Raw genomic sequence first — 21,862 nt, 5'->3', positions numbered from 1 at the left:
TACTGTTCTTTCAGGTTTTTTTTTTAATCAGCCTCTTCTTAATTATTGAACATACTTAGTATTATATGTTAAGTATACATCTTATATTTTTAGAACAGTTTTAAGTAATCTGTTCCCATAAACTACTGAATCACTATTTATGTTTTAATATTTCAAGGCTCAAACTGTTTTGACAAATTACATGTCTTAATTTTTAGTTTGGAAAATATATTCTCTATAACTTATGCTCCACAGGTCCAGAACCTCATCCTAAAAATATTTATTAATGTAATGAGGGAATTTAGTTTTGCTTCTCTAGGGCCTTACCTAGCAATGCAGCCCTGAGGTCCACAGAGCACATCAGAAAAGCCAGTGCCTACTTCTTTGGCACAGTGTACTTTTCAGCTTTCTTATTATTGATGTTAAATTGTAAACATGCATCCTGACTTCTCAAATTATAAGTTGCTTGAGGACAGAGAGCATTTACAAAATCTCTCAGTGTCTAAAAGTGACCAGTATAGTCTTCTGCAACCAGGGGGAACTTCAAAATAAATCTATGAATGTATGCTGTGGTTTCAATTACTGAAAACTATATAAAAACACAGAAAGTAATATGCAAATAGTTACTTTGTTCATGTGGAGTACTTAGTAACATTAGTTTACATCTTCTTTAATGTTCCTTTTTCATTAACTTTAAAATATAAGCAAGCTATACAATACTTTCACTGAGAGGAATGTGAAATACATAATTACCTGCTCTTGCTAACAATGTGCGAGCAGCTAAATCAAACTTGTGCCTTCGTGTTACTGCCGAGCGACCCCTAGATGGTGGCCCACTTCCAGAAGCTGCATTCTCTGTGTGATCCAGATTATCAGGGCTGTAAGTGGAAGTTTGAAAGCAACACAGATTTTAAAAATCATTGTGAATAAAAAGCATAGATACATGCTTGCTTGTGGTGGTACTATTTCTTCTAAATATTACTGAGAATAGAATAGAATAAACTTTGAAACATATCTTTTGTGCTTGGTAAAGCTCCTAAGTTTTAAATGTGTCATACTGCCATGAACAATAATTTTATATGACTCTGAATCATGCCAACAATAAAATGATGCTTTATTAGTAGGTTCAAGTTCAAATGAGATCAATGGTCTTATCTAAATCCTAAATAATTAAACTCTTAAAATTTAAATTGACTGAATCCTTCCATAGGGTAAGAAAATTTCAAAATAACTTATGAAACTATTCACTAAACTTGTCAGAAAAAGTCTGTATATTACAAAAGATGCAAGCCATGCAACCATCTGACTTCATGGGCTAAAATGAAAAGTAAAGATTTAAAGACTTAAGTGCCAAAAGGGCAAGATTTTAGGAAGAAGTGTGGAGTATTTAATTATAGCTTATTTTAGGCTAGGCATTATCACAGAGTTTAAAAAAGAATGAATTGTACAGATACTAAAAAACTAAAGAAGAAATAAAAATATAAATCCTTAAAGAGACAGAAAAGATCTAAGTCCAATTCTACCAAATGCATTAATTAAGTCAACTTCTAACATTACAAGGAATGTTCTATTTCATATCACCTATATAAAATAATTTTACCAACTTGTTTTGGAAAAAAACTTGTTTTAAATTTCAGTTTCCTCTTTTAAGATCAATCTGATATAAAAATTTTTTCCCTTCTTTCCCTGAAAACATCCATTCCAGGCAAAACTTATGTCATCCTTACCCTTCACAGAAACAAACCTGAAACTAAAATGTCCACATTTTCATATATCCCTGTATCAACTTTCTACATCATTAGAAGCATCTATAAAGGGAAATAAATGGGGCTCTTGGGGGAACCACCTGTAACACATTGAACAGAAATATGGAGGATGAGAATTTTACCTTTCACTAAAGCCTTCCTCCATTTCGGCAGCATCAGCGGATGGTATGTCTCCTGGTGACTGCAAATAACAGGGATCATTTGATTTCCCACCACTGCCCAGAACTGCTGCTCCGTGCCTTGAGTCTGCTGTGCTGCCTGTCTGAGGCTCCTCCTCATCCTCATGCCCAGGGTGCTCTATCATCCACATGGCAAGGACAGTGATGTTCTGGGCATCAGCCTCTCCTCGAGCACCTGAACAGGGGAAAAACAAGTCTGATACTAACTTTAGGCAAAATAATTCGTTATTATGCTATCAGCTTAAGAGTGTCTACTATGATGTCACCACAACTAAATTTGGTGTTAAAAATATTACCAAGTTTTATGGCTTCTTAAAAATCACTGCCATTAATAAAATCAGGTTTCTCATATCTGCATATACTGATATATTAAAAACATCCTACCTGTGGCTTCCATGGCTTTGGCAATCTGTCGGAGAGAAAACCCCATTTCCAGCAAGGGTACTGCAATGGCTGGAGGAGGAGGAGAAGTTGAAAGTCTACTGCTTGGGTCTGATAAGGCTGAGACAAAAGAAAGAGAAGTAAAGGCCTAAATATCACTACATACCATGAGTAGAAAGTGCTCTCATAACCACAAGTTTCTTAATACTGCCCAAATTTAATGAAACTTTACTATAACAAGAATTGACTAAATGCATAACTATGATTAAACTTGTTATAAATTAAGGTTTTTCATAAAAATAAACCTGTTAATGCAAAACTGCTGAAAAAATTAAAACATTTTGAAATAGTTACCTACTTACAAAAATTTCAAACTTAACAGATATTTGCAAGAGTACAAAAAGAATTCTTTTAACCCTGAACCATTTGAGAGTAAGTAGCAGATAATCTCCCCTGAATTCACTAATACACAAGTCCTAAAAATCAGGACATTTCTCCTGCATAACCACAATACAACCATCAAAGTCAGGAACTTAAGAATTTATCATGTAATCCAGATCTTATTCTAGTTTCACCAAAAATGTCTGTAAATCTTTAAATTTAATCTTCATTTGTTTACATTACCTTTTTAGTCCTCTTATATCCCTCCTCCAAGCAGCCACCACACTGTTGTCCTTGTCCATGAGTCTTCTTTTCTTTTCTTTGTTCAATCCCTCCACCCCCTTAACCTACCTGTCATCTGCTCTCCAACTATGAACCTATCTCTGTTTGGCTTGTTAGTTGTTTGTTCATCAGCTTCCACATGAGTGAAATCATATGGTGTTTGTCTTTCTCCTATTGGCTTATTTCACTTAGCAAAACGTTCTCCAGGTCCATCCATACTGTCGCAAAGGGTGAAATTTTCTTCATTTTTTAAATAACTGAGTAGTATTCCATTGTGTAAATGTCCTATAGTTGTTTTAGCCACTCATTTACTGAGGGACACTTGGGCTGCTTCCATATCTCAATGATTATAAAAAATACTGCAATGAACATAAAGGTGCTTATGTTCTTTCAAATTAATGTTTTGAGTTTCTTCGAATATATTCCCAGAAGTGGGATTGTTGGGTCAAAAGGCAGACCCATTTTTAATTTTTTGAGGTGTCTCCATACCACTTTCCACAGTGGCTGCACCAGTCTGCATTCCCACCCAGTCTGGGTTCCCCTTTCTCCACATCCTCACCAGCACTTCTTGTTTGTAGGTATTGTTCTTCACAGAAAAGGATCTAATCCAGGATCACCTTTGCATTTATTTAGTTTTCATGTTTCTCTTTAGTGTCCTTCTAGAATGTCTGTTAATTTGGATTTGTCTGATGTTTCCTCATGATCAGATTCAAGTTGTGCTTTTTCGCTGGAGTGCCACAGAACTGATACTGCCTTCTTGTCACCGCAATTCTATTAGATGGTACATCACTTCAATTTGTCCCATTACTGGCCATGCTAAGTTTGATCATTTGAGTCAAGCTGGTGGTATCTTCAGATTTCTGTACTGTAAAAGCACTTTTTTTGGCCATTGTGATTATTAAGTATTTGTGGTGAGGAACTATGAGAATACATATATCCCATTCTTTAACAGTTTTAATCACTAGCATCCACTTATGTTCACTAGTTGAATTCATCATTATTAAGATGGTTAACAAATAATGGGTTTTTATGTCCATCACTCCTTTTAGATTCATCAGTTGGTACTCCACTCTAAAGCAAAGCTTCTCCTTTCTCCATCAGTATAGGGTGGCCAGTGTATTCACTGTATTCATGGGTTATTATCTATGACTATCATCATAACTTTTTATTTTCATGCCCCAAACCTCCCAGTGGTTTGGCCAGTGGAAGCACCTTCAATCTCATTTCCATACCCTTGAAGTATGTGTCTATTATTCTCTTGAGTACTTTATCATTTCCTGGCACAAGCTATTCCAGGCTCATCGCATACTAAACCATGAAATTCGTCATTTCTCCCAGTAGATTTGGGTTCCTTTTTGTAGAGAAATAGTACTTAGAAGATAAGGTCTCGGCACTAGGTGTGATTATTGCTACTGAAGTATCACTGCCCCCAGCACTCAGTGGACAGTGCTAGTGGAGGCCCTCTTCATTCTGCATGGTTGACGCCTGGTGCTTCTGGGCCATGTGGACATTTCCTTACCCCACTTGGATCCCAGTATTCCATGCCAGCCCACTCCCACATACACAAGGAGCTTTTCTTGCCCCAATCTTGTTCTGACACCCCACTCTGAGCCACCATGCCAGCCACCTCCCAAACCCTGCTGGCATGAATGACTACCTAGCGTGGCCCCACTTAATGGCTTTTGAATTAAATTAGAAAGAAGGGAGGGGAGGAGGAAGGGTTGACCATAACTCTAATTATTTCTATAAAAAAATATCACTTCTGCTACAGTGGTGATAGTACTGATATGTCTGTTGGACTTCTGCTTCTAGCCATGATGGAGTAACAGATACTAGATTTACCCTCACCTTAAACAACTACAGGCAGTATAGGAAAGTGATCCCTGAGAGAAGAGAAATGAGGCAAGGTATACCTGCTTGAACTGTAGCTTGTATCCAAGCTACAGTTCAGGGGTGGTAAATTCAACCTAAACTCAGTGCTATCTCTAAATTTAAAGACACATTGGGGAATTTGAGGCTAGAATTCATAACATAGAATACCAGAAAGAAGAGAGCTATATGGAAAGAAGAGAGCTGCACAGATAGAGAACTCCAGAAATATGCTGAGGGTCCTTCTTTTCTCTCAAGTCTTCACCTGATGCTAATGCAGCAACTATCCAAAGCTAGGTAAAGAACCCCCAAGAAGTAACAGGCAGAACAATCCTCGAAGCTAACACGGGATTGGTAAGAGTTTGTGTTACCCCATGCCAGAATAAAAAAACTCTGCAATGCATAAGGCACTAGATAGAATACTAAGAAAAGTACTGATTCAGTGGTGGGGAAAAATCAGCCCCAAACTAAAGGATGCCCTGGTCCCACATAAAGCTTAAAAGGAAACCCTGACAGAATCAAATTTTTCCAAGTAACTGTATCCTAGAACAAAGCAAAAGTATGTTTAAAGAAACAGAAAATATTCAGCACTCAACAAGGTAAAATTCACAATATCTGGTATCCAATAAAAAATTATCAAACATGCAAAGCAAGAAAATATAATTCAAAATACAGAGAAAAAAATTGGTCAATAGAACAAACCCAGATATGACAGAGATAATGAATGAAAATAGAGAATGACATTAAAATGGATATTATACTATATTACAGTTGATCCTTATTATTTCTGGATTCCCTATCTGCAAATTCATCTACTCATTAAAATTCATTTGCAACTCCAAAATTGACATTCATGGTTTTCACAATCATTCATGCTCAGAGTGACAAAATGTCAGTGTCCCAAGGCATTTCTTCCCTGCTGAGGTCGAACAAGGCGATGCTCTGCATTTTTTCAAAGTATATTTTATTGATTATGCTATTACAGTTGTCACAATTTTTTTCTCCTTTACTCCTCTCCTCCCTGCACTGTCCCCCACGTACCCTCCAGCTGCATCCCCCCACTCCTTAGTTCATGTCCATGGGTTGTATATTAAGTTCTTTGGCTTCCCCATTTCCTACACTATTCTTAACTTCCTCCAGTCTATTTTGTGCCTGCCATTTATGCTCTTATTCCCTGTACCTTTTCCCTCATTCCCTCCCCATTGAGAGCCCTCCATATGATCTCCATGTCTGTGATTCTGTTCCTGTTCCAGTTGCTTGCTTAGTTTTTGTTTTTGTATCTTTTTAGGTTCAGTTGTTGATAGTGGTGAGTTTCTTGTCATTTTATTGTTTATGGTTTTTAAGCTTCTATTTCTTAGATAAGTCCCTTTAACATTTCATATAGTAAGGACTTGGTGATGGTGAACTCCTTTAACTTTACCTTATCTAGTAAGCACTTCATCTGCCCTTCCATTCTAAAAGATAGCTTTGCTGGATAGAGTAATCTTGGATATAGGTCCTTGCCTTTCATGACTTCAAATACTTCTTTCCAGCCCCTTCTTGCCTGTAAGGTTTCTTTTGAGAAATCAGCTGATAGCCTTATGGGAACTCTTTTGTAGGTAACTGTCTTCTTTCTTCTCGCTGCTTTTAAGATCTTCTCCTTATCTTTAATCTTGGGTAACTTAATTATAATGTGTCTTGGTGTTTTCCTCCTTGGGTCCAATTGCTTAGGGACTCTCCAGGCTTCCTGGAAGTCCATTTCTGTCACCAGACTGGGGAAGTTTTCCTTCATTTGTTCAAATAAGTTTCCAATATCTTGCTCTTCCTCTTCTCCTTCTGGCACCTCCATGATTCAGATGTTGGAATGCTTAAAGTTGTCCTAAACCTCTCATTTTTTTGCCTTCTTGTTTCTCCATTCTGGTCCAGTTGGATGCATATTTCTTCCTTCTGGCCCAAGTTGTTGAGTCCCAGTTTCCTTACCTTCACTGTTGGTTCCCTATATATTTTCCTTTATTTCACTTTGTGTAGCCTTCATTTCTTCATTCATTTTGCAACCAAATTCAATCAATTCTGTGAGCATCCTGATTACCGATGTTTTGAACTCTACATCAGATAAGTTATCTCTTACTTCCGCCAAGATGGAGGCATAGGTGGAGACTCCGTGCTTTCTCACACAACCAAGTTTAGAGACAACAAAATATTAGCAACAGAAAACACAGCCAGAACACAGAAAATTGAACCTTTCAGAAGTCTGATAACAACAAATTCTTCGGCCTGACCGGTAAGAGGGGCGAAGCCAGGAGCTGGTGGAGCTGGGTTGCACAGGAAAACTTGGTCAGACTGACTCAGGCGTTTGAATCCCAGGCGTGGGGTTGAATGGGCAGACCCAGGGAGCCATTTCCCCGCTCTGACCCCGCCTCCACATACAGCTTCATAACCCAGCAACCTGGGCAGCCCCGCCCTGGTGAACACTAAGGCTCTGCTCCTCGTACTTAACGGGCACGAACAGACCAAAAATTGCTCAAGAAGATCTCAAAGCCCCAGAGCCCATAAATATAAGTGACGAAGAAATAGCAAAACTTTCAGATGCACAGTTCAAAACACTGGTGATCAGGATGCTCACAGAACTGGTTGATTTTAGTCACAAATTAGAGGAACACATGAAGGCTAAACTAATTGAAATGAAGGGAATTGCATAGGAAACCAATAGTGATGGAAAGGAAACTGGGACTCAAATCAAGGGAGTGAACCAGAAGGAAAAAAAAAAATGACCAAACAGAAAAGAATGAAGAAACAAGAATTCAAAAAAATGAAGAGAGGCTTAGGAACCTCCAGGACATCTTTAAACTCTCCAACATCTGAATTATAGGGGTACTAGAAGGGGGAAAGGAATAGCCACGAGTAGAAAACTTACTTGAACAAATAATAAAGGAGAATTTCCACAATCTGGCAAAGAAAATAGACTTCCAGGAAATCCAGGAAGCTCAGAGAGTCCCAAAGAAGTTGGACCCAAGAAGAAACACACCAAAATTACATTAGCCAAGATTAAAATGAAGGAGAGAATCCTAGAGGCAGCAAGAGATAAGGGGATAGTCACCTACAAAGGAGTTCCCATCAGAATGTCAACAGATTTCTCAAAAGAGACCTTACAGGCAAGAAGGGGCTGGAAAGAGGTATTCCAAGTCATGAAATCCAAAGACCTACAACCAAGATTGCTCTATCCAGCAAAACTCTCATTTAGAATGGAAGGACAGATAAAGTGCTTCTCAGATAAGATCAAATTCAAAAAGTTCATCATCACCAAGCCCTTATTATATGAAAGGTTAAAGGGATTTATCTAAGAAAAAGAAGATAAAAAAGACGAACAGTGAAAGAACAGCAAACTCACAGTTATTAACAACCACACCTAAAACAAAAGCAAGCTAAGAGGACAGCTAGATCAGGAGGGGAAACATAGAAATGAAGATCTCATGGAGGATTAGCAACAGGGGAGTGGGAGGAGGAGAAGGGGGGGAAGGTACAGAAAATAAGTAGCATAGATGGTAGGCAGAAAATAGACAGGGGGGAGGACAAGAATAGTAGGGGAAATATAGAATCTAAAGAACTTGAGACACGTGGTCATAAACTAAAGGGGGGAATTGTGGGGGTGGGGGTGTGCAGGGTGGAGGGGAATGAAGGGGGAAATAGAACAACTGTAATGGCATAATCAATAAAATCAAAAAAACAAAAAAAGAAAAATGAATAAAAAGAGGCATATAAGTAAAAAAAAAAGGTTATCTCTTTGTCGTGTAGTTCTTTGCCTGGAGTTTTGATCTGTTCTTCATTTGGGCCATATTTCTTTGTCTTGGTATACCTGCTGTGTAGTAAGGGACAGAGCCTTAGGTATTCACCAGGGCGGGGCAATCCTCTTTGCTACATTGTGGAGAAGGGGTTCAAGAGGGAATAATGTTGCTGGCTCCCCTTTCGTCCTGCTTTCTATCACTTCCCTTACTTACCACAAGTAGATCATGCCCTTTCTTGTGCTGATTCACAGGTGGGTGGGTTTGTGTATGTTTTAGGACCCTGGGAGCCTCAACAAACTTTCGTATAAGGCTGGGAGTTCCTCCCACTGCCACATGCCCCGCAGGTTTTCATAGCCAGAGGTTTTCAGTCTTTAGTTTCCCATGTTGAAACCCTGGGTTTTGTGGTCTGTCTTGCTCCTCCACTGTTCCTCCTGGCTTACCTGCACATGAATGTGGGGTCACCTTCGTGGTCCACTGCCTTGTCTTACTGTGTGCCCTCGCCAACCTGGCTGCCCATCTCTGCCCCTCCCACCAGTCTGGATGAATGTTTCTTTAACTCCTTGGTTGTTGGACAACCATACAAATGATTTTCTGGCAGTTCTGATTGTTCTTTGTTTTTAAATTTGTTGTTATCCTTCTTTACGTTGTGCAAGGGAACAAAGCATTTCTGCCTATGCCTCCATCCTGGCCTGTACATTCTTGTTTAAGCTCTCAAACTATGAACAAGTGTCTTTTTTCACAGTGTTACATTTGTTGCATTTTTGTCCTTTTTGTTGGTTATTTCTGTTTAAATGGTCCCCAAACATAGTGTTGGAATGCTGTCTGGCATTCCTGAATAAAAGAAGGCTGTAATAGTAGGTGACCCCACATTCAGGTGCAGGTAAGCCAGGAGGAACAAGAAAGACCATGAAACCCAGGGTTTCAGCATGGGAAACTAAAGACTAAAAACCCCTGGCTGTAAAAACCTGTGGGGGTTGCCTTATTGAGAAAACATATGTGTTAGACAAACTTCATTCAGGCATGAATTATGGCATTGCTGGTCATGACTTTGATGCTAACGAATCAACAATGTATGTAAAGTATAATGCTGAATTCAATAGAAACATACATAAGACAAGATTATATACTGATTAGTTGACATAATTTTACTAGAAGCTCACAGAAACCTAACCCTGTATTTTACCTTGGAGCAATGATTCATTTTTTACTAATTCAGTATTCACCGACTTTATAAAACACAACTATTCTAGTAATGAGAACTGATTGTATTCTACGTATTTGATAAGGCAGAGGTAATACTAAGCATGTCAAAGAGATACAGAAGATTTAAAGAAAAGACCTACACTGAACTTCTAGAAATGAAACCTCAGTGTCTAAATGGAAAATATGCACTGGATAGGTTCAAAGCATATCACACACTGCAGAAGAAAAGGTTAATGACCAAAAGTACAACTAAATTATAGAACCACCTTTACTCAGAACCATCAGAAATTGAGTTGAATGAAAGTCTGACAACTACAGAATTAAACAACATCCATGCAGACTGAGCCACAGACCCAAAAGGCAGGTGCCATATCTGAGACTCCAACAACCTGGCTAATATTGTTTGCCCCGGTCTGGAGATTCCAAGACTCTGCCACATCCAACTTACAGGCCCACCCAAGCTGTTAACAGACACTTTTCCACCTGAATGGCTGATTCTGGCTCATGCTCCACAAGTTCCTAAATCCCTACAAACAAGCCAAAGCTGGCCTCAGTGAATCCTTAGCCACTCTCTCTCTTCTCAGTGATCCCAGGCCTGGCATAAGCAGTAGCCAGTCTAGATTCACAGTTTGGCTTCAGCTGAGAATCTCCAAGCCCAGCACATATAACAACCATCTCAAACTGCTTTATAGTTCAGGCAGGGTGGTCCTAGACAGAACACAGGCAGGGGCTGACCTTGGCCTGCACCACTCAGCAAACCCCAGGGCCTACACATCCAGTAGATAGCTAAAGAGCATGTCAGAGTACCACCAAACTGCCCCTACACAGCTGATCCTCCACGAAAGATGCAGGTTGGTGATCAGTGGTCAAAGCCAATCCTTGCAGCTGACTGGCCTGGGTAAATAACCCCCTCTCACTGACCTGCCAAGAGCAACCAAGGCTCAACTGCAAGAGGAAGGTACACTCAGCCCACACAAAGGACACACCTTGAGTACCAAGCTTGGGTGATAGGGGAGGCTGTGTCACTGAAACCTACAGGACATCTACTACATTAAGCCATGTGACCAAGAGAAGAATCAACAGCAGCTCTATCTAATACATGGAAACAAACAAAGGGAGGCTGCCAAAATAAGAAGACAAACATGGCCCAAATGAAAAGAAAAAAAAAAAAAGATGAGAACCCCCAAAAGAACTAAACAAAATGGAAATAAGCAATCTACAAGATGCAGAGCTCAAAACACTCGTTATAAGGATGCTCAAGTAACTCAGTGAGGACCTCAACAGCACAAAAAAGATCGTCAGAAATGAAGGATTCACTAATTGAAAAAAAATTTACAGGGGAACAACAGTAGAGTAAATGAAGCTGATAATCAAATCAATGATTTGGAACATAAGGAAGCAAACCCAATCAGGATCAATCAAGCAGAATCAAGCAGATTCAATCAGAACAAGCAGAATCAATCAGAACAACACAAAGAAAAAAATAATACAAAATGATGAGGATAGTGTAAGCAGCCTCTAGGACAACTTCAGGAGGTCCAGCATTCACATCACAAGGGTGTCAGAAGAAGGAGAGAAAGAGCAAGAAATTGAAAATCTATCTAAAAATAATGAAAGAAAACTTCTCTAATTTGGTGGAGGAAATAGACATGCAAGTCTAGGAAGCACAGAGTCCCAAACAAGGTGTATGCAAAGGGACTCACTCCAAGACGCATCATAATTAAAATGCCAAAGGTTAAAGATAAACAGAGAATCTTAAAAGCAAGAGAAAAGAAGAGAGTTACCTACGAGGGAGTTCCCATAAGACTGTCCACTGATTTCTCAAAAGAAACTGCAGGCTAGAAGAGAATGGCAAGAAATGCTCAAAGCCATGAAAAGTAGGGACCTACAGCCGAGCTTGCTCTACCCAGCACAGATATCAAGATATCATTTAGACTCAAAGGGCAGATAAACAGCTTTCCAGACAAGAGAAAACTAAAGGAGTTCATCAGCACCAAGCCCTTATTATATGAAATGTTAAACGGACTTATTTAAGAAAAAGAAGATAAAAACTATGAAAAATAACATGGCAAACATACACATCTATCAACAATTGACTCTAAAAAACAAACTAAGCAAACAAGAACAGAAACAGAATCATGGACACAGAGAGCATTTTGATAGTTGCCAGATGGGAGCAGGGTATGCAGGAAAGGGTAAAGAGGTAGGGAGATTAAAAAGTACAAATAGGTAGTCACAGAAAAGCCCTCAGGTTGTCAAGTACAGGATAGGAAATGGAGTAGCCGAAGAACTTATACACATGAGCCATGGACATGAACAGTGGTGTGGGGATTGCCTGAGGGAATGGGAGGTATTGGGTGGAGGGGGGCAAAAGAGGAAAAACTGGGACAAATGTAATAGTGTATTCAATAAAATGTAATTATAAAATGTATAAAGTGCAGCAAAAGCAGTGTTTAGAGAGAAATTCACAGCACTAAAAAATGCCTTTATTATTAGAAAGAAAAAAGTTTGGTTGCCAGATGGGAAGGGGTCCAGAGAGATGAGAGAAAAAGGTGATAATGATTAAGAAGTGCAGACTGGTAGTTACAAAAATATTCATCAGGATGTAAAGCACATGATAAGAAATATAATCAATAACATTGTAATAACTATGTATGGTGCCAGCTGGGTATTAGATACATCAGGGTATCACTTCCTAAGTTATGTAAATGTCCAACCACTATGCTGTACACCTGAAATAATATTTAATGTCAATTGTAATTTTTAAGTTAAAAAATATATATACTTTAAAGAAAAGAAGAAAGGTCTAGTATGACTGATATATTGCATATTATTCTCTCCCAAATAACGGTAATTCAATCTACAGATTCAAAATAGAGAAGATGGCTCAGTTTGATGGGCAGACCCCCCCCTCAACTAAAATCACTGCTTTATCTTCATTGAAGACAAAACATATGCCTACATAATAAAATCTCACACATCTGTAATGTCAAGAGGCTTGGGGTCACAGTGCATAACACACGCACCTGTGCGGTTAGCTGGCCTTGCTGACTGGGAATCAGGAGAAGTTAAGCTCTGCCTCCTTCCTACTTCATCAGAAGGAGAGGTCGGTAACGATGATATTGGAGGAGTCTGTGCACGTCGTGTGGGAAGTACGGTGGTAGTGGGGTAACTAGAGAACATTTGCCTTTAAGAAAACAGCATGGTTAGCATAAAAATCTAGTTACAAAACACAAGGCAAAAGTAGGTTTCCAGCTGTTCCTATGAAAAATAATACAATAATTAATAAATAATAATACAAATATGTGTTTCGAGAACTCACAGCTATAAACCTACTTTTATCCAGACCTGTAGATATTCACAGTCTTATAAAAGAATATATGACCTGGAAAACTATATAAGTTAGTTATAATTAACTGGGAGGGAGAAACATACCATAGTTTAAAAATCAGTATCTCATAAGATGCTTTTACTATCCCAGTAATAATATCTTATCATTTGTTCAGCAAAATACCAATAACATAGCAGCTGGGGGAATACAGTAGAGCAATTAACAAAACAGATTTTTAAAAATCCCTGCCTTTAGGGAACTTTACTGTAACACCAAGATAACAGGTATTTTGGTAGGCATAAAGCTGCTACAGAATAAAACACACTTTTCAAGACAGGTAATTTACAGCTATTTCAAATATAAATTCACTAGCTAGCCATGAAATTATTCACATGGATTCAAGGCAATAGATTATAGGTAAGTTATGGAAAGAAAACTGTCCAGTTACCCAGCACAACTGAAATATAGCATAAGAATGATATGCCAGCTGTGCAGAGAAGGCAAGGTATAGAGGCAGCCCCTCTCAGGCTAAGAACGCAGACATTGGCTAAAGAACAAAGTCCAGGAAAATGCTGCTGACCAATTTTTTGATTTGTCCAACAGAAATCATGACTTTTTAAGTATCAAGAAAGCACTGTTAACATGTTCGAATAATTGTGGTAAGATTGGATTTGTGTAGGGAGCAGTTGTTCCTGATTTTACGCATGTAAAATGATATTCAGACGGGCAGAAACAATTATAGCTCTAATACAGTCCCAGCCAATAACAGGGAAATGAAGACTGAGAAGGAAGGGGGAGTCATAAGGCCTGGTGAATGCATCTGGGAGCAAGGGAGCATCATTAGAGCACTGAATCCCATGCCTACACTACAGAGCTGAAAGGCAAAAAGGAGTCACAGTGCTGCTGGCCCTCTGTGGATGCCTTAAAAACAGTATCGGAATATTCTATCCTTCCTCTCCTGTCCTTCCTCTCTTCTTCCTTTCTTAAAATGAAACACTGTCTGGAACTGCGTTATTTAAGTGAGAGCTAAGAGGCAGACGTGTGAGGACAGGGCAATGGTAGCTACTAGGATTAGTATTCCTACTGCCCAAAACCAGAGTAATAATTCTTAATGTGAGGTCACTCCATCAGAATCACTAGGGAAACTTAATTCAAATACAAATATGTGCCCCACAAGATCTACTCAGAGAATTGTTGTGAGATATATCCACAGGGCTTTAAAAAGCTTCCTGGGTGGCTCTTGTGAACACCAAAAATTAAGAATCATTATAATAGCCACTCTCTCTTCTCGTCTCTAAGATGTCGGTCTACACGCTGGGGAATAATAATGACCTGTCAGTTAAGGGAAGGGGGAAAAGACAGAAGAAAAGGGAGACTGTCCATTTTCCTTCCCTTTATTTCATGTAAGCCCTAGGTGAGAGAACTCACAAAATAGCCCCCCCAGATAGCTTCTCTCAAGGGTTTCATTTCATGTATACATTTGGCAAAGTGGAGCAAAAAGAAACATAAACATTATTCAAAATTTACAAATCTACTAAAACAGGTTTGACTGTAGAAACATCATAGACATGTTTTCATTTGAAAAGAAAATTTGCTTGACCTTACAGTAAGCATAAAGGAATTATGCTTTAAAGGGAAAATAACCTGGAAAAAGAAAATTTCATGGAGGTGAGCTTGCTCTTAAAACTCTAACAGCTGAAATTCAAGAATTTACTTTTTGATGAAAAACATATTCAAAATCCTAGCCCAAAAAATTAAAAAAAAAAAACCCAAACTTATAAGGAGATAGAGTGCTAGAGTACCTGATTGGCAGGTACACGGTTGATTAGCTCTCGGACACCAGTAACTGGCTGTGAGACTTGGGGCAAGTTGTTAAACTTCTAAGAGACATTTCCAACTTCAGTAAATTGGGTTTGACCATATAACTCTTAGATTCCTTGTAGCTACAGACCGTCTTTGATTTAGTTGGGCACATTCTTCACAAGAGAACAACTGTGTGTTCATAACCACAGGCATCAAATACGGCACAGTCTGAAGGTCAATTTCCCTACCTGAGGAGACTTAGTGGCATCACTCCTGGGGACTCAGACGCAGGCACTGTTTCTGTGTCAGTGACTGGAGTGGTGGCAGTTGTGGTGTCCTCTAGTGAGCTGCTCATAAAGGAAGTTGTGCTCGAGGCTGATGGGCTAGTGGTAACTGGGGTCTGTGCCTGCTGAGCCTGGTCACTTTCTTCAGCTTGTTGATCAATCTCTATAAACCAAGGCAAAAGTGAAGAAAGCAATAAGGATTTGTTTTTTTTCCAAATATGACATGGGAATAAAAAACTTTTAACCTTTAATCTGGAAAGTTTTAAATCATATTTCATAATTATCAATTTCTATAAAAGATTCACAGAAAAAATATTCTTACATATATATATCATATTCATTATTGTACTCATAATTGTAGATTCTATAGAAAAAAATGTAACAAGCCCCTGTAATTATTCATTTCTTTTTGTTAGGGAAGGTTCTCTTAAAAACAAACAAAAAAAGAGTCTCAGTTATGCATATTAAGATTTGACCAGAGATTCTTCAAAGATATCTGATCATTAAAACTGTATTTCCTTAGCACTTTTATTTTGATGCCTATCTTTAGTCTTTAAACAGGCAAAGATGAAGACACATAAATACAAGAATATGAAATTGCAGACAGAAACTCCCTGCTCTGAAAAGGACAATGCCTTACAAAATAAACTACTCCTAAAGTTAAAAAAAGTAAAATTCGCTGCTACAAAGATAGCTAATTCTATTAAGGTTTGCTAAATTATAGCCATGTAATTTCATAAACACCACAATCTTAACACTTCTATTTTATGCACCATGCACCTCTCTCTGCCCATTTACTCTCTAAGAAAGAAAGGAGGGGAGCAAAAGAAAAGGAGAGGAAGGGAAGAAAGAATTAAAACAATGGAAGTTCCATGATGGCAAGCATTTTTGTTTTGTTCATTGTTGATGCCCCAGAACCCCTGGCACATAATAGGCATTCAAAAAATACTTACTGAATGCATCTCATTTTAATCTTAGAATTCATATTATTTACAAAGGTGATGATAAAAGATAAAACAAGATTGTTTTTATATACAATACAGACTCTATAAAAGTAATACTTTAATAATGTATTATTATTAAAGTAATAAAGTAATGTATAAAGTAATACATTATTAAAGTATTAAGTAATACTTTAAAATGTCTATTAAATGAGTAATACTTTAAAATGTCTCTGAGAATTCATCAGAATAATATATATTTTGAATCAGATCAATAAATACTTGAGTACTTTTTGTGGCATGAAGTTATTTTCAGTTTTACAAAATGTAGTAATAGTTATTAAATTATAATGCTTTACAGGTATAAAATAGAAAATTATAGGTAGATTATTAATATAAAAGAAACAAAAAAAAAGAACTGTTCACCTTGCAAAGGAAAAACGGTGTGAAAATTGCTTTGGCCAAATTTTTTTAATATATCAGTTACAGTACATCACTTTTGACAATTCTAATTTCAATAGCACTAAAGCAAAAAAAGAGAAGAAAATAAAAATCAGATTAACATACCTTGCTTAATTTTGCCCCCAAACTGGTCTTCCAAAAGCCCACTGACCACTAATTTATAGATCATGGCTTGAGCTCGTTCCAGATCAGCTAATCCCAGTGCTCTCTTTATGGGTGACCGCATGACTGCTCTCTTCACCATGTGTCGCATCAAGAACTGCAGGGCTGCACGCATTTCCACGTCTTCGTGCACAACTGGAGAGCTTGCACAGTCTGAGTTGTGGCCATTTTCAGCCAGAACTTTTGGTATCAGCAACAGCTCAGCATATTTACTACAGCCAAGAAGAGCACTAAGTGATTTCATAGCACCGAGGTAGAGATAGGACAGCTGGACCGCTCTGATTTCTGACTGGGGTATGTCATGGTTTTTGGACACATGTTCATGATTTTTTCTCTTTCCTTCTGTTATTTGGTGTTGAGATTCCACACCTGGCAGGGTTGGATCTAAAGAAAATGAAGCTATTTCATTTTCTGATTTGGAGCTTGTGGTACCCTGACTTTTGACATCGTCAGATGTTAGGCCTGATCGCACATCTAAAGCAGACTCACTCTCCGTTTTCTGCTCAACATCCCCTTTCTCCTCAGATTCATGTCGGTGTTTCTTTTCATGTCGCTTGGTGCTCTGTTTGCCCATGTCTTCATGAATGCCAGTCAGATACGTGAGGTCCAGCAGGACAGAAGCCGTCAGGCCTCGGAATCGCGCCACATCAAAAGGCAGTGGTTCACAGGGTTCCAGATTATACAGTGGAGTATCACTAGGCGACCAAAAAGTTGGGAAGCTTTAATAAAGATCAGAATGACACAGGAAGAAGCAAGTGAGGGATAGACAGGAGGAAGGTACAGAAAATAATGTAGACAAAATAAGATGCATCATGTACACAGTACAGAGAATAATTTTCACAAGCTACGAAGTCACTACAGACAGAAAAATGAGTCTATTATGAGAAAATGGGGAGATGTGACATTAAATGCAAAAGCAATGAGATGTGCATGTGCTTTCAAATAAAAATATTTACTATAATATGATGTAAGCCAGGAATCAGCAAAATTTCTGTGAGCCAAACAGTAAATATGGTATGTGCAAAGTAGGCTTGCAGTTGTGAGTACATGAAACAGAGCTTATTCTTGTATTATCTGTTCTGGTATTATATATTTTTCCATATGAACCATAAACCTACTTTTGCCCACCCTGTATTTTAGATCTTGTAGGCCACACAGTCTCTATTGTAACCTTTCAATTCTGCCACCATAGTGTGAAAGCAGCCAATGATACACCTAAATAGAATTTGACTCTTTAACTTCACTTACAAAAACAGGAGGTAGGTCAAATGTTCTCTGACAATTCCTGATGTACATTAGGTTAATACATTTGTTGTATTAACCTAAATCTTGGTTCTAACTTAATCTTCCTAATCTTATTGTCCTTTTGCCTCATTTTTCTTATTTGTTTTGACCTAGTTCATTTTGCTAATACATATTGTATCCATAATAATAAGGTTTCATAAATCCTTCCTGAAACAAGGCAAAGAATAAAATAAAAGGAAGATATTTTCACGTGACACTGTAAAATTTTCATTGGCTTCTCAGCTTGGCGGAATGGAGGGAGGTGGAGTCCATTCACTTCCAAAATTGTGTGTAAACTTATTTATGTGTGTTTTTCAACTGAGAGGGTCTACAGCTACTGTTAGATTCTAAAACAGTACTGCCTCAAAAAAATCCTTGGGAACCACTGTTTCAGATATTATCCCATGTCATATTAACACTATAAAGGAATCACTAAGCAGATAGCAAAGTTATATAATATCATCAATAAACCCCTATTTTCAAATGACAACATTATGAATGAGTCCCCTTATTGATGGAGATACTTGACATATTTCTTTTTAAACATATGAAGTTTCTATTTCACACAAACCCTTTCTGACTGTAAAACATATCTCAATGCTTTCAAGTACATAACACTGTGTCAGATACCATAATTTTCATATGTATCCAAGATGTTGCATACACACTGAGGGGATAGAAATATCTGCTTAAAAAAAAAAAGCGAGAACACTTAAAATCACAGATAATTCAAAATCTAATTTTAGTCACTCAAATGTTGCTGTCATATATTCAAAGCCCTCCTACACAAAATGTAAGATCTGCTGGCTGGCTTTTTCTATCCCGGTGAGTAATGGAAATGGTCAATAAGCAGGAAGCCAAATGAAAAAATAAAAAGAAGGACCCCAATTAAACCTAAACCAGTGAGCTTACCATTTCCTCACAAAAACAAAAAACAAAAAAGCAAACAATTAAAAATACTATAAACTTTACAAACTGCTAGTATTCTAAGGAACACAGATTTGGGAAATATTTCTTTATGAAATCACAGTACTCATACCCAACTGTATGAAATTCATAAAAAGCATTCTGAAAAGTTAATTGGCAGCTCACCTAAAATACATAACTACTCACTGTCCACAGGCAATGGCCCATGTCACCATTAAATACTCGTTTGCTACAAGTGTAACTCAACAGATCATACCTGATAGTAATTTCTGCTTCATCCCATTGGACCTTGGCAGACGTGCTGCCCTCTTTGACCACTCCCAGCAGCGTGGCATGGCGCCCAGTTTGCTTGTGAACACACCGACCTCCAACTCTAAGGCCAGCATCAACTCCTCCTATCACTGCCAGCACAGGCCACACCTCTACGCAAAGGGTCCTCAGCTGCGGCTCTGAGAGGTCAGCAAGGCCATGTCTATTATGTTTACCTTTCTCTTCCTCTTTGTTCTCCTTCTCCTCCCTCATTTCATTTTCCTCTCGGCTTTGAACCGAGCGGCTTTTCTTTAGCTTCTGACCTGACTCTTTAATACATATCTTAATTTTGTGCAGCCTTTCCATCATTTTTTTGTTAATGCAGTAAGTCCAACGGTCTGTTCGGTGAAGGATTCGGATAAGCTGAATAGTGGCCTCTGCCAGCACTGCTGCTACTGGACTACATATGGGGTCTCCTGGGAGTAAGTCTCGTGGTGTGCCACGCATCTGCATATCACAAATTTTCACCTGTAAAAGAGAGTAGCAAATGTGTAATATTAACAGTTCTCCTAAATTAATAGTCACTATAAATTCTGGTACATGTAATACCACTGGCTCCAATGAGGAGTGAACAGATAAGATACATGTGATTGACTCAATTTAGCCCACCCCCCTTCCCCCCAAAAAGCCTTAAGATCTATTCTCTCTCATCCTTGAGACTCCAGAATACTACTGAGTCCTGGAACCATATTATATTGTTTAAGGGACAAAAAGATAAAATCATAAACCTGGATAACTGGGGTGGTCCCAATTTGGACACACATTTAAAATAAGATATATAGAGGTTATAACAGCGAGATTGGGTTAAAATCATAACTTTGCGCAATCTTGGAAAATTATTTAATCTTGTTAAACCTCAGTTTTTTCATCTGAAAAAAAGGGCACTAACAATATTATCTAGTAGGTTGTTTTAATAGTAATAGTAGGTTATTTAAAAATTAAATGGGACTATGCACATAATGCTTATTAATACAGTAAATGTTAAAAAAAAAACACACCAAGAGCCTGAAATTATACCTTTTGAAAATTTAAAAATAAAAAGCAACTTTCATGATTAGGATTTACCAAGTCCAGTACTTCCACTATTGAACTATTATATATGAGACAGCATGATAAATTTCTAAAAAAGAATAACTAGAAATTCTGAAGATCAGATCTAGGCTACACAACATCCCCAAATGAAACGATGGAGTAGAAACTAAATCTACCCACCAGCATAGTGAGACCACAAAGAAGACTGTCTCTGCCTGGGTTTTGGATGATGAGAAAAAGTAGTTTATACTGAGAGGGTATCTCTTTAGGGACTGAATTTACACCAATTACAAGATCTGAGAACCCTCTCAGCTGAATAAATGAAAGAGAGCTTCCCTATCACAATGGGAACTTCTATTATTCAGCTAATGATATCTGATTACATTTAAGATTATTTCTATATTTCACTCTCATTTTCATAATTGCCAATGAACCAGATGATCCCTAAACTATTTCCTGTAATTCTTAGAACTGCACGTATGCTTGAAAGTTGACTCACTCTATTCATAATGCCATCATATCAAATAGTGTCTTAATAAAAGTAAAGGCAATTTCTAAAAGTAATCTAACCTTCTTCTAGAACAGTAAATTACCTGAGCAGGTACTTTTAATGATATAAATAACTTGCAATTATTAGCTCTACCTAATGCTAACAAATATTAATTAAAAAATGACCATTTTCCTTATGTTTTAGACTTGAGGTTTCATTTACCTTTTCCCCAGGGTTGCTACTATAGAACATTACGCATGGGTACAACTCTGCTGCATCCACATCTTCAAAAGCTAATTTGGGTTCCTATGAGTGTGGAAGAGATGATGAAAAGGAAACAAAAAGAATATTTAAACTGATAATATTCAATCACATTAAGATTCACAGCTCTTAGGAAACAGATCAAAATTACTTCAGTGAAATCTTAATCTGGCTAACCAAGGAAATTCCACATATAATAAATGATACTAATTTGTTCATGTTTCAATATCTTACTGGAATTTTACTATCTTCCTGTTATTGATCTGGTGCTGATAAATACTATAAGAACCAAAAGGTATCAGAGAAAAAGCAAAGAATGGATAAACTATAAACTGAATAACTACCACTTGAATAACCAAGTTGAGTGCAAATAAAAAAAAGAAAACATGCAATGTTTGTGAATGCATTTTAGTACCTCTCCATTTTTACCAAAGGAAATGGTCCTGGCTTCCATGTCCAACACACAGGTAATGAAATCTCCTTGAGTAAAGCTTGACAATGTCAGAGTCTGTTCTCCATTGTGATAGAGGTTACCACTGTAAGCCCGATAGAGCCACATATCCGAGGTAGTACGGTGGTTAAAGTCATGCACTGGCCATCGAGAAACCCCAACACACGTGCCTTCATTACCTCTGTTTTCCTTCACAATGTAAAACTAAAATGAAAATGATAATGTTCACTAGTAATCAAAATACCTGTTTATATACTATGAACTATATAAGGCAATACAGAGAAATATATTTATAAATAATATTCATTTATTTATAGGAGCCTA

General features: G+C 37.8%; 1 protein-coding gene across 11 annotated transcripts in view; it reads right to left on the bottom strand.

Annotated features, from left to right (window-relative positions):
- Positions 1-21,862, bottom strand: part of HERC1 (HECT and RLD domain containing E3 ubiquitin protein ligase family member 1) — a 191,398-nt gene that overhangs the window by 41,455 nt on the left and 128,081 nt on the right. For 10 of the 11 annotated variants that reach the window (XM_037155568.2, XM_037155565.2, XM_037155574.2 and 7 more), the window contains 9 exons: positions 21,503-21,742; positions 21,049-21,132; positions 19,252-19,772; positions 16,728-17,503; positions 15,184-15,382; positions 12,828-12,988; positions 2,309-2,425; positions 1,868-2,099; positions 733-857 (listed from right to left, as the gene is read on the bottom strand). In XM_037155568.2, coding sequence (XP_037011463.2) covers positions 733-857; positions 1,868-2,099; positions 2,309-2,425; positions 12,828-12,988; positions 15,184-15,382; positions 16,728-17,503; positions 19,252-19,772; positions 21,049-21,132; positions 21,503-21,742 — 2,455 coding nt within the window. The remainder of the gene's footprint in view (positions 1-732; positions 858-1,867; positions 2,100-2,308; positions 2,426-12,827; positions 12,989-15,183; positions 15,383-16,727; positions 17,504-19,251; positions 19,773-21,048; positions 21,133-21,502; positions 21,743-21,862) is intronic. The other variant, XM_037155572.2, reaches the window with a different exon arrangement.

This window comes from Artibeus jamaicensis, unplaced genomic scaffold, assembly GCF_021234435.1.
Source record: "Artibeus jamaicensis isolate MK-2021 breed Jamaican fruit bat unplaced genomic scaffold, CSHL_Jam_final contig_548, whole genome shotgun sequence".
In the NCBI taxonomy this organism is placed as follows: domain Eukaryota; kingdom Metazoa; phylum Chordata; class Mammalia; order Chiroptera; family Phyllostomidae; genus Artibeus; species Artibeus jamaicensis.
Note: the sequence above shows the minus strand (reverse complement) of the source record. Positions and strands in the feature narration are given on the sequence as shown.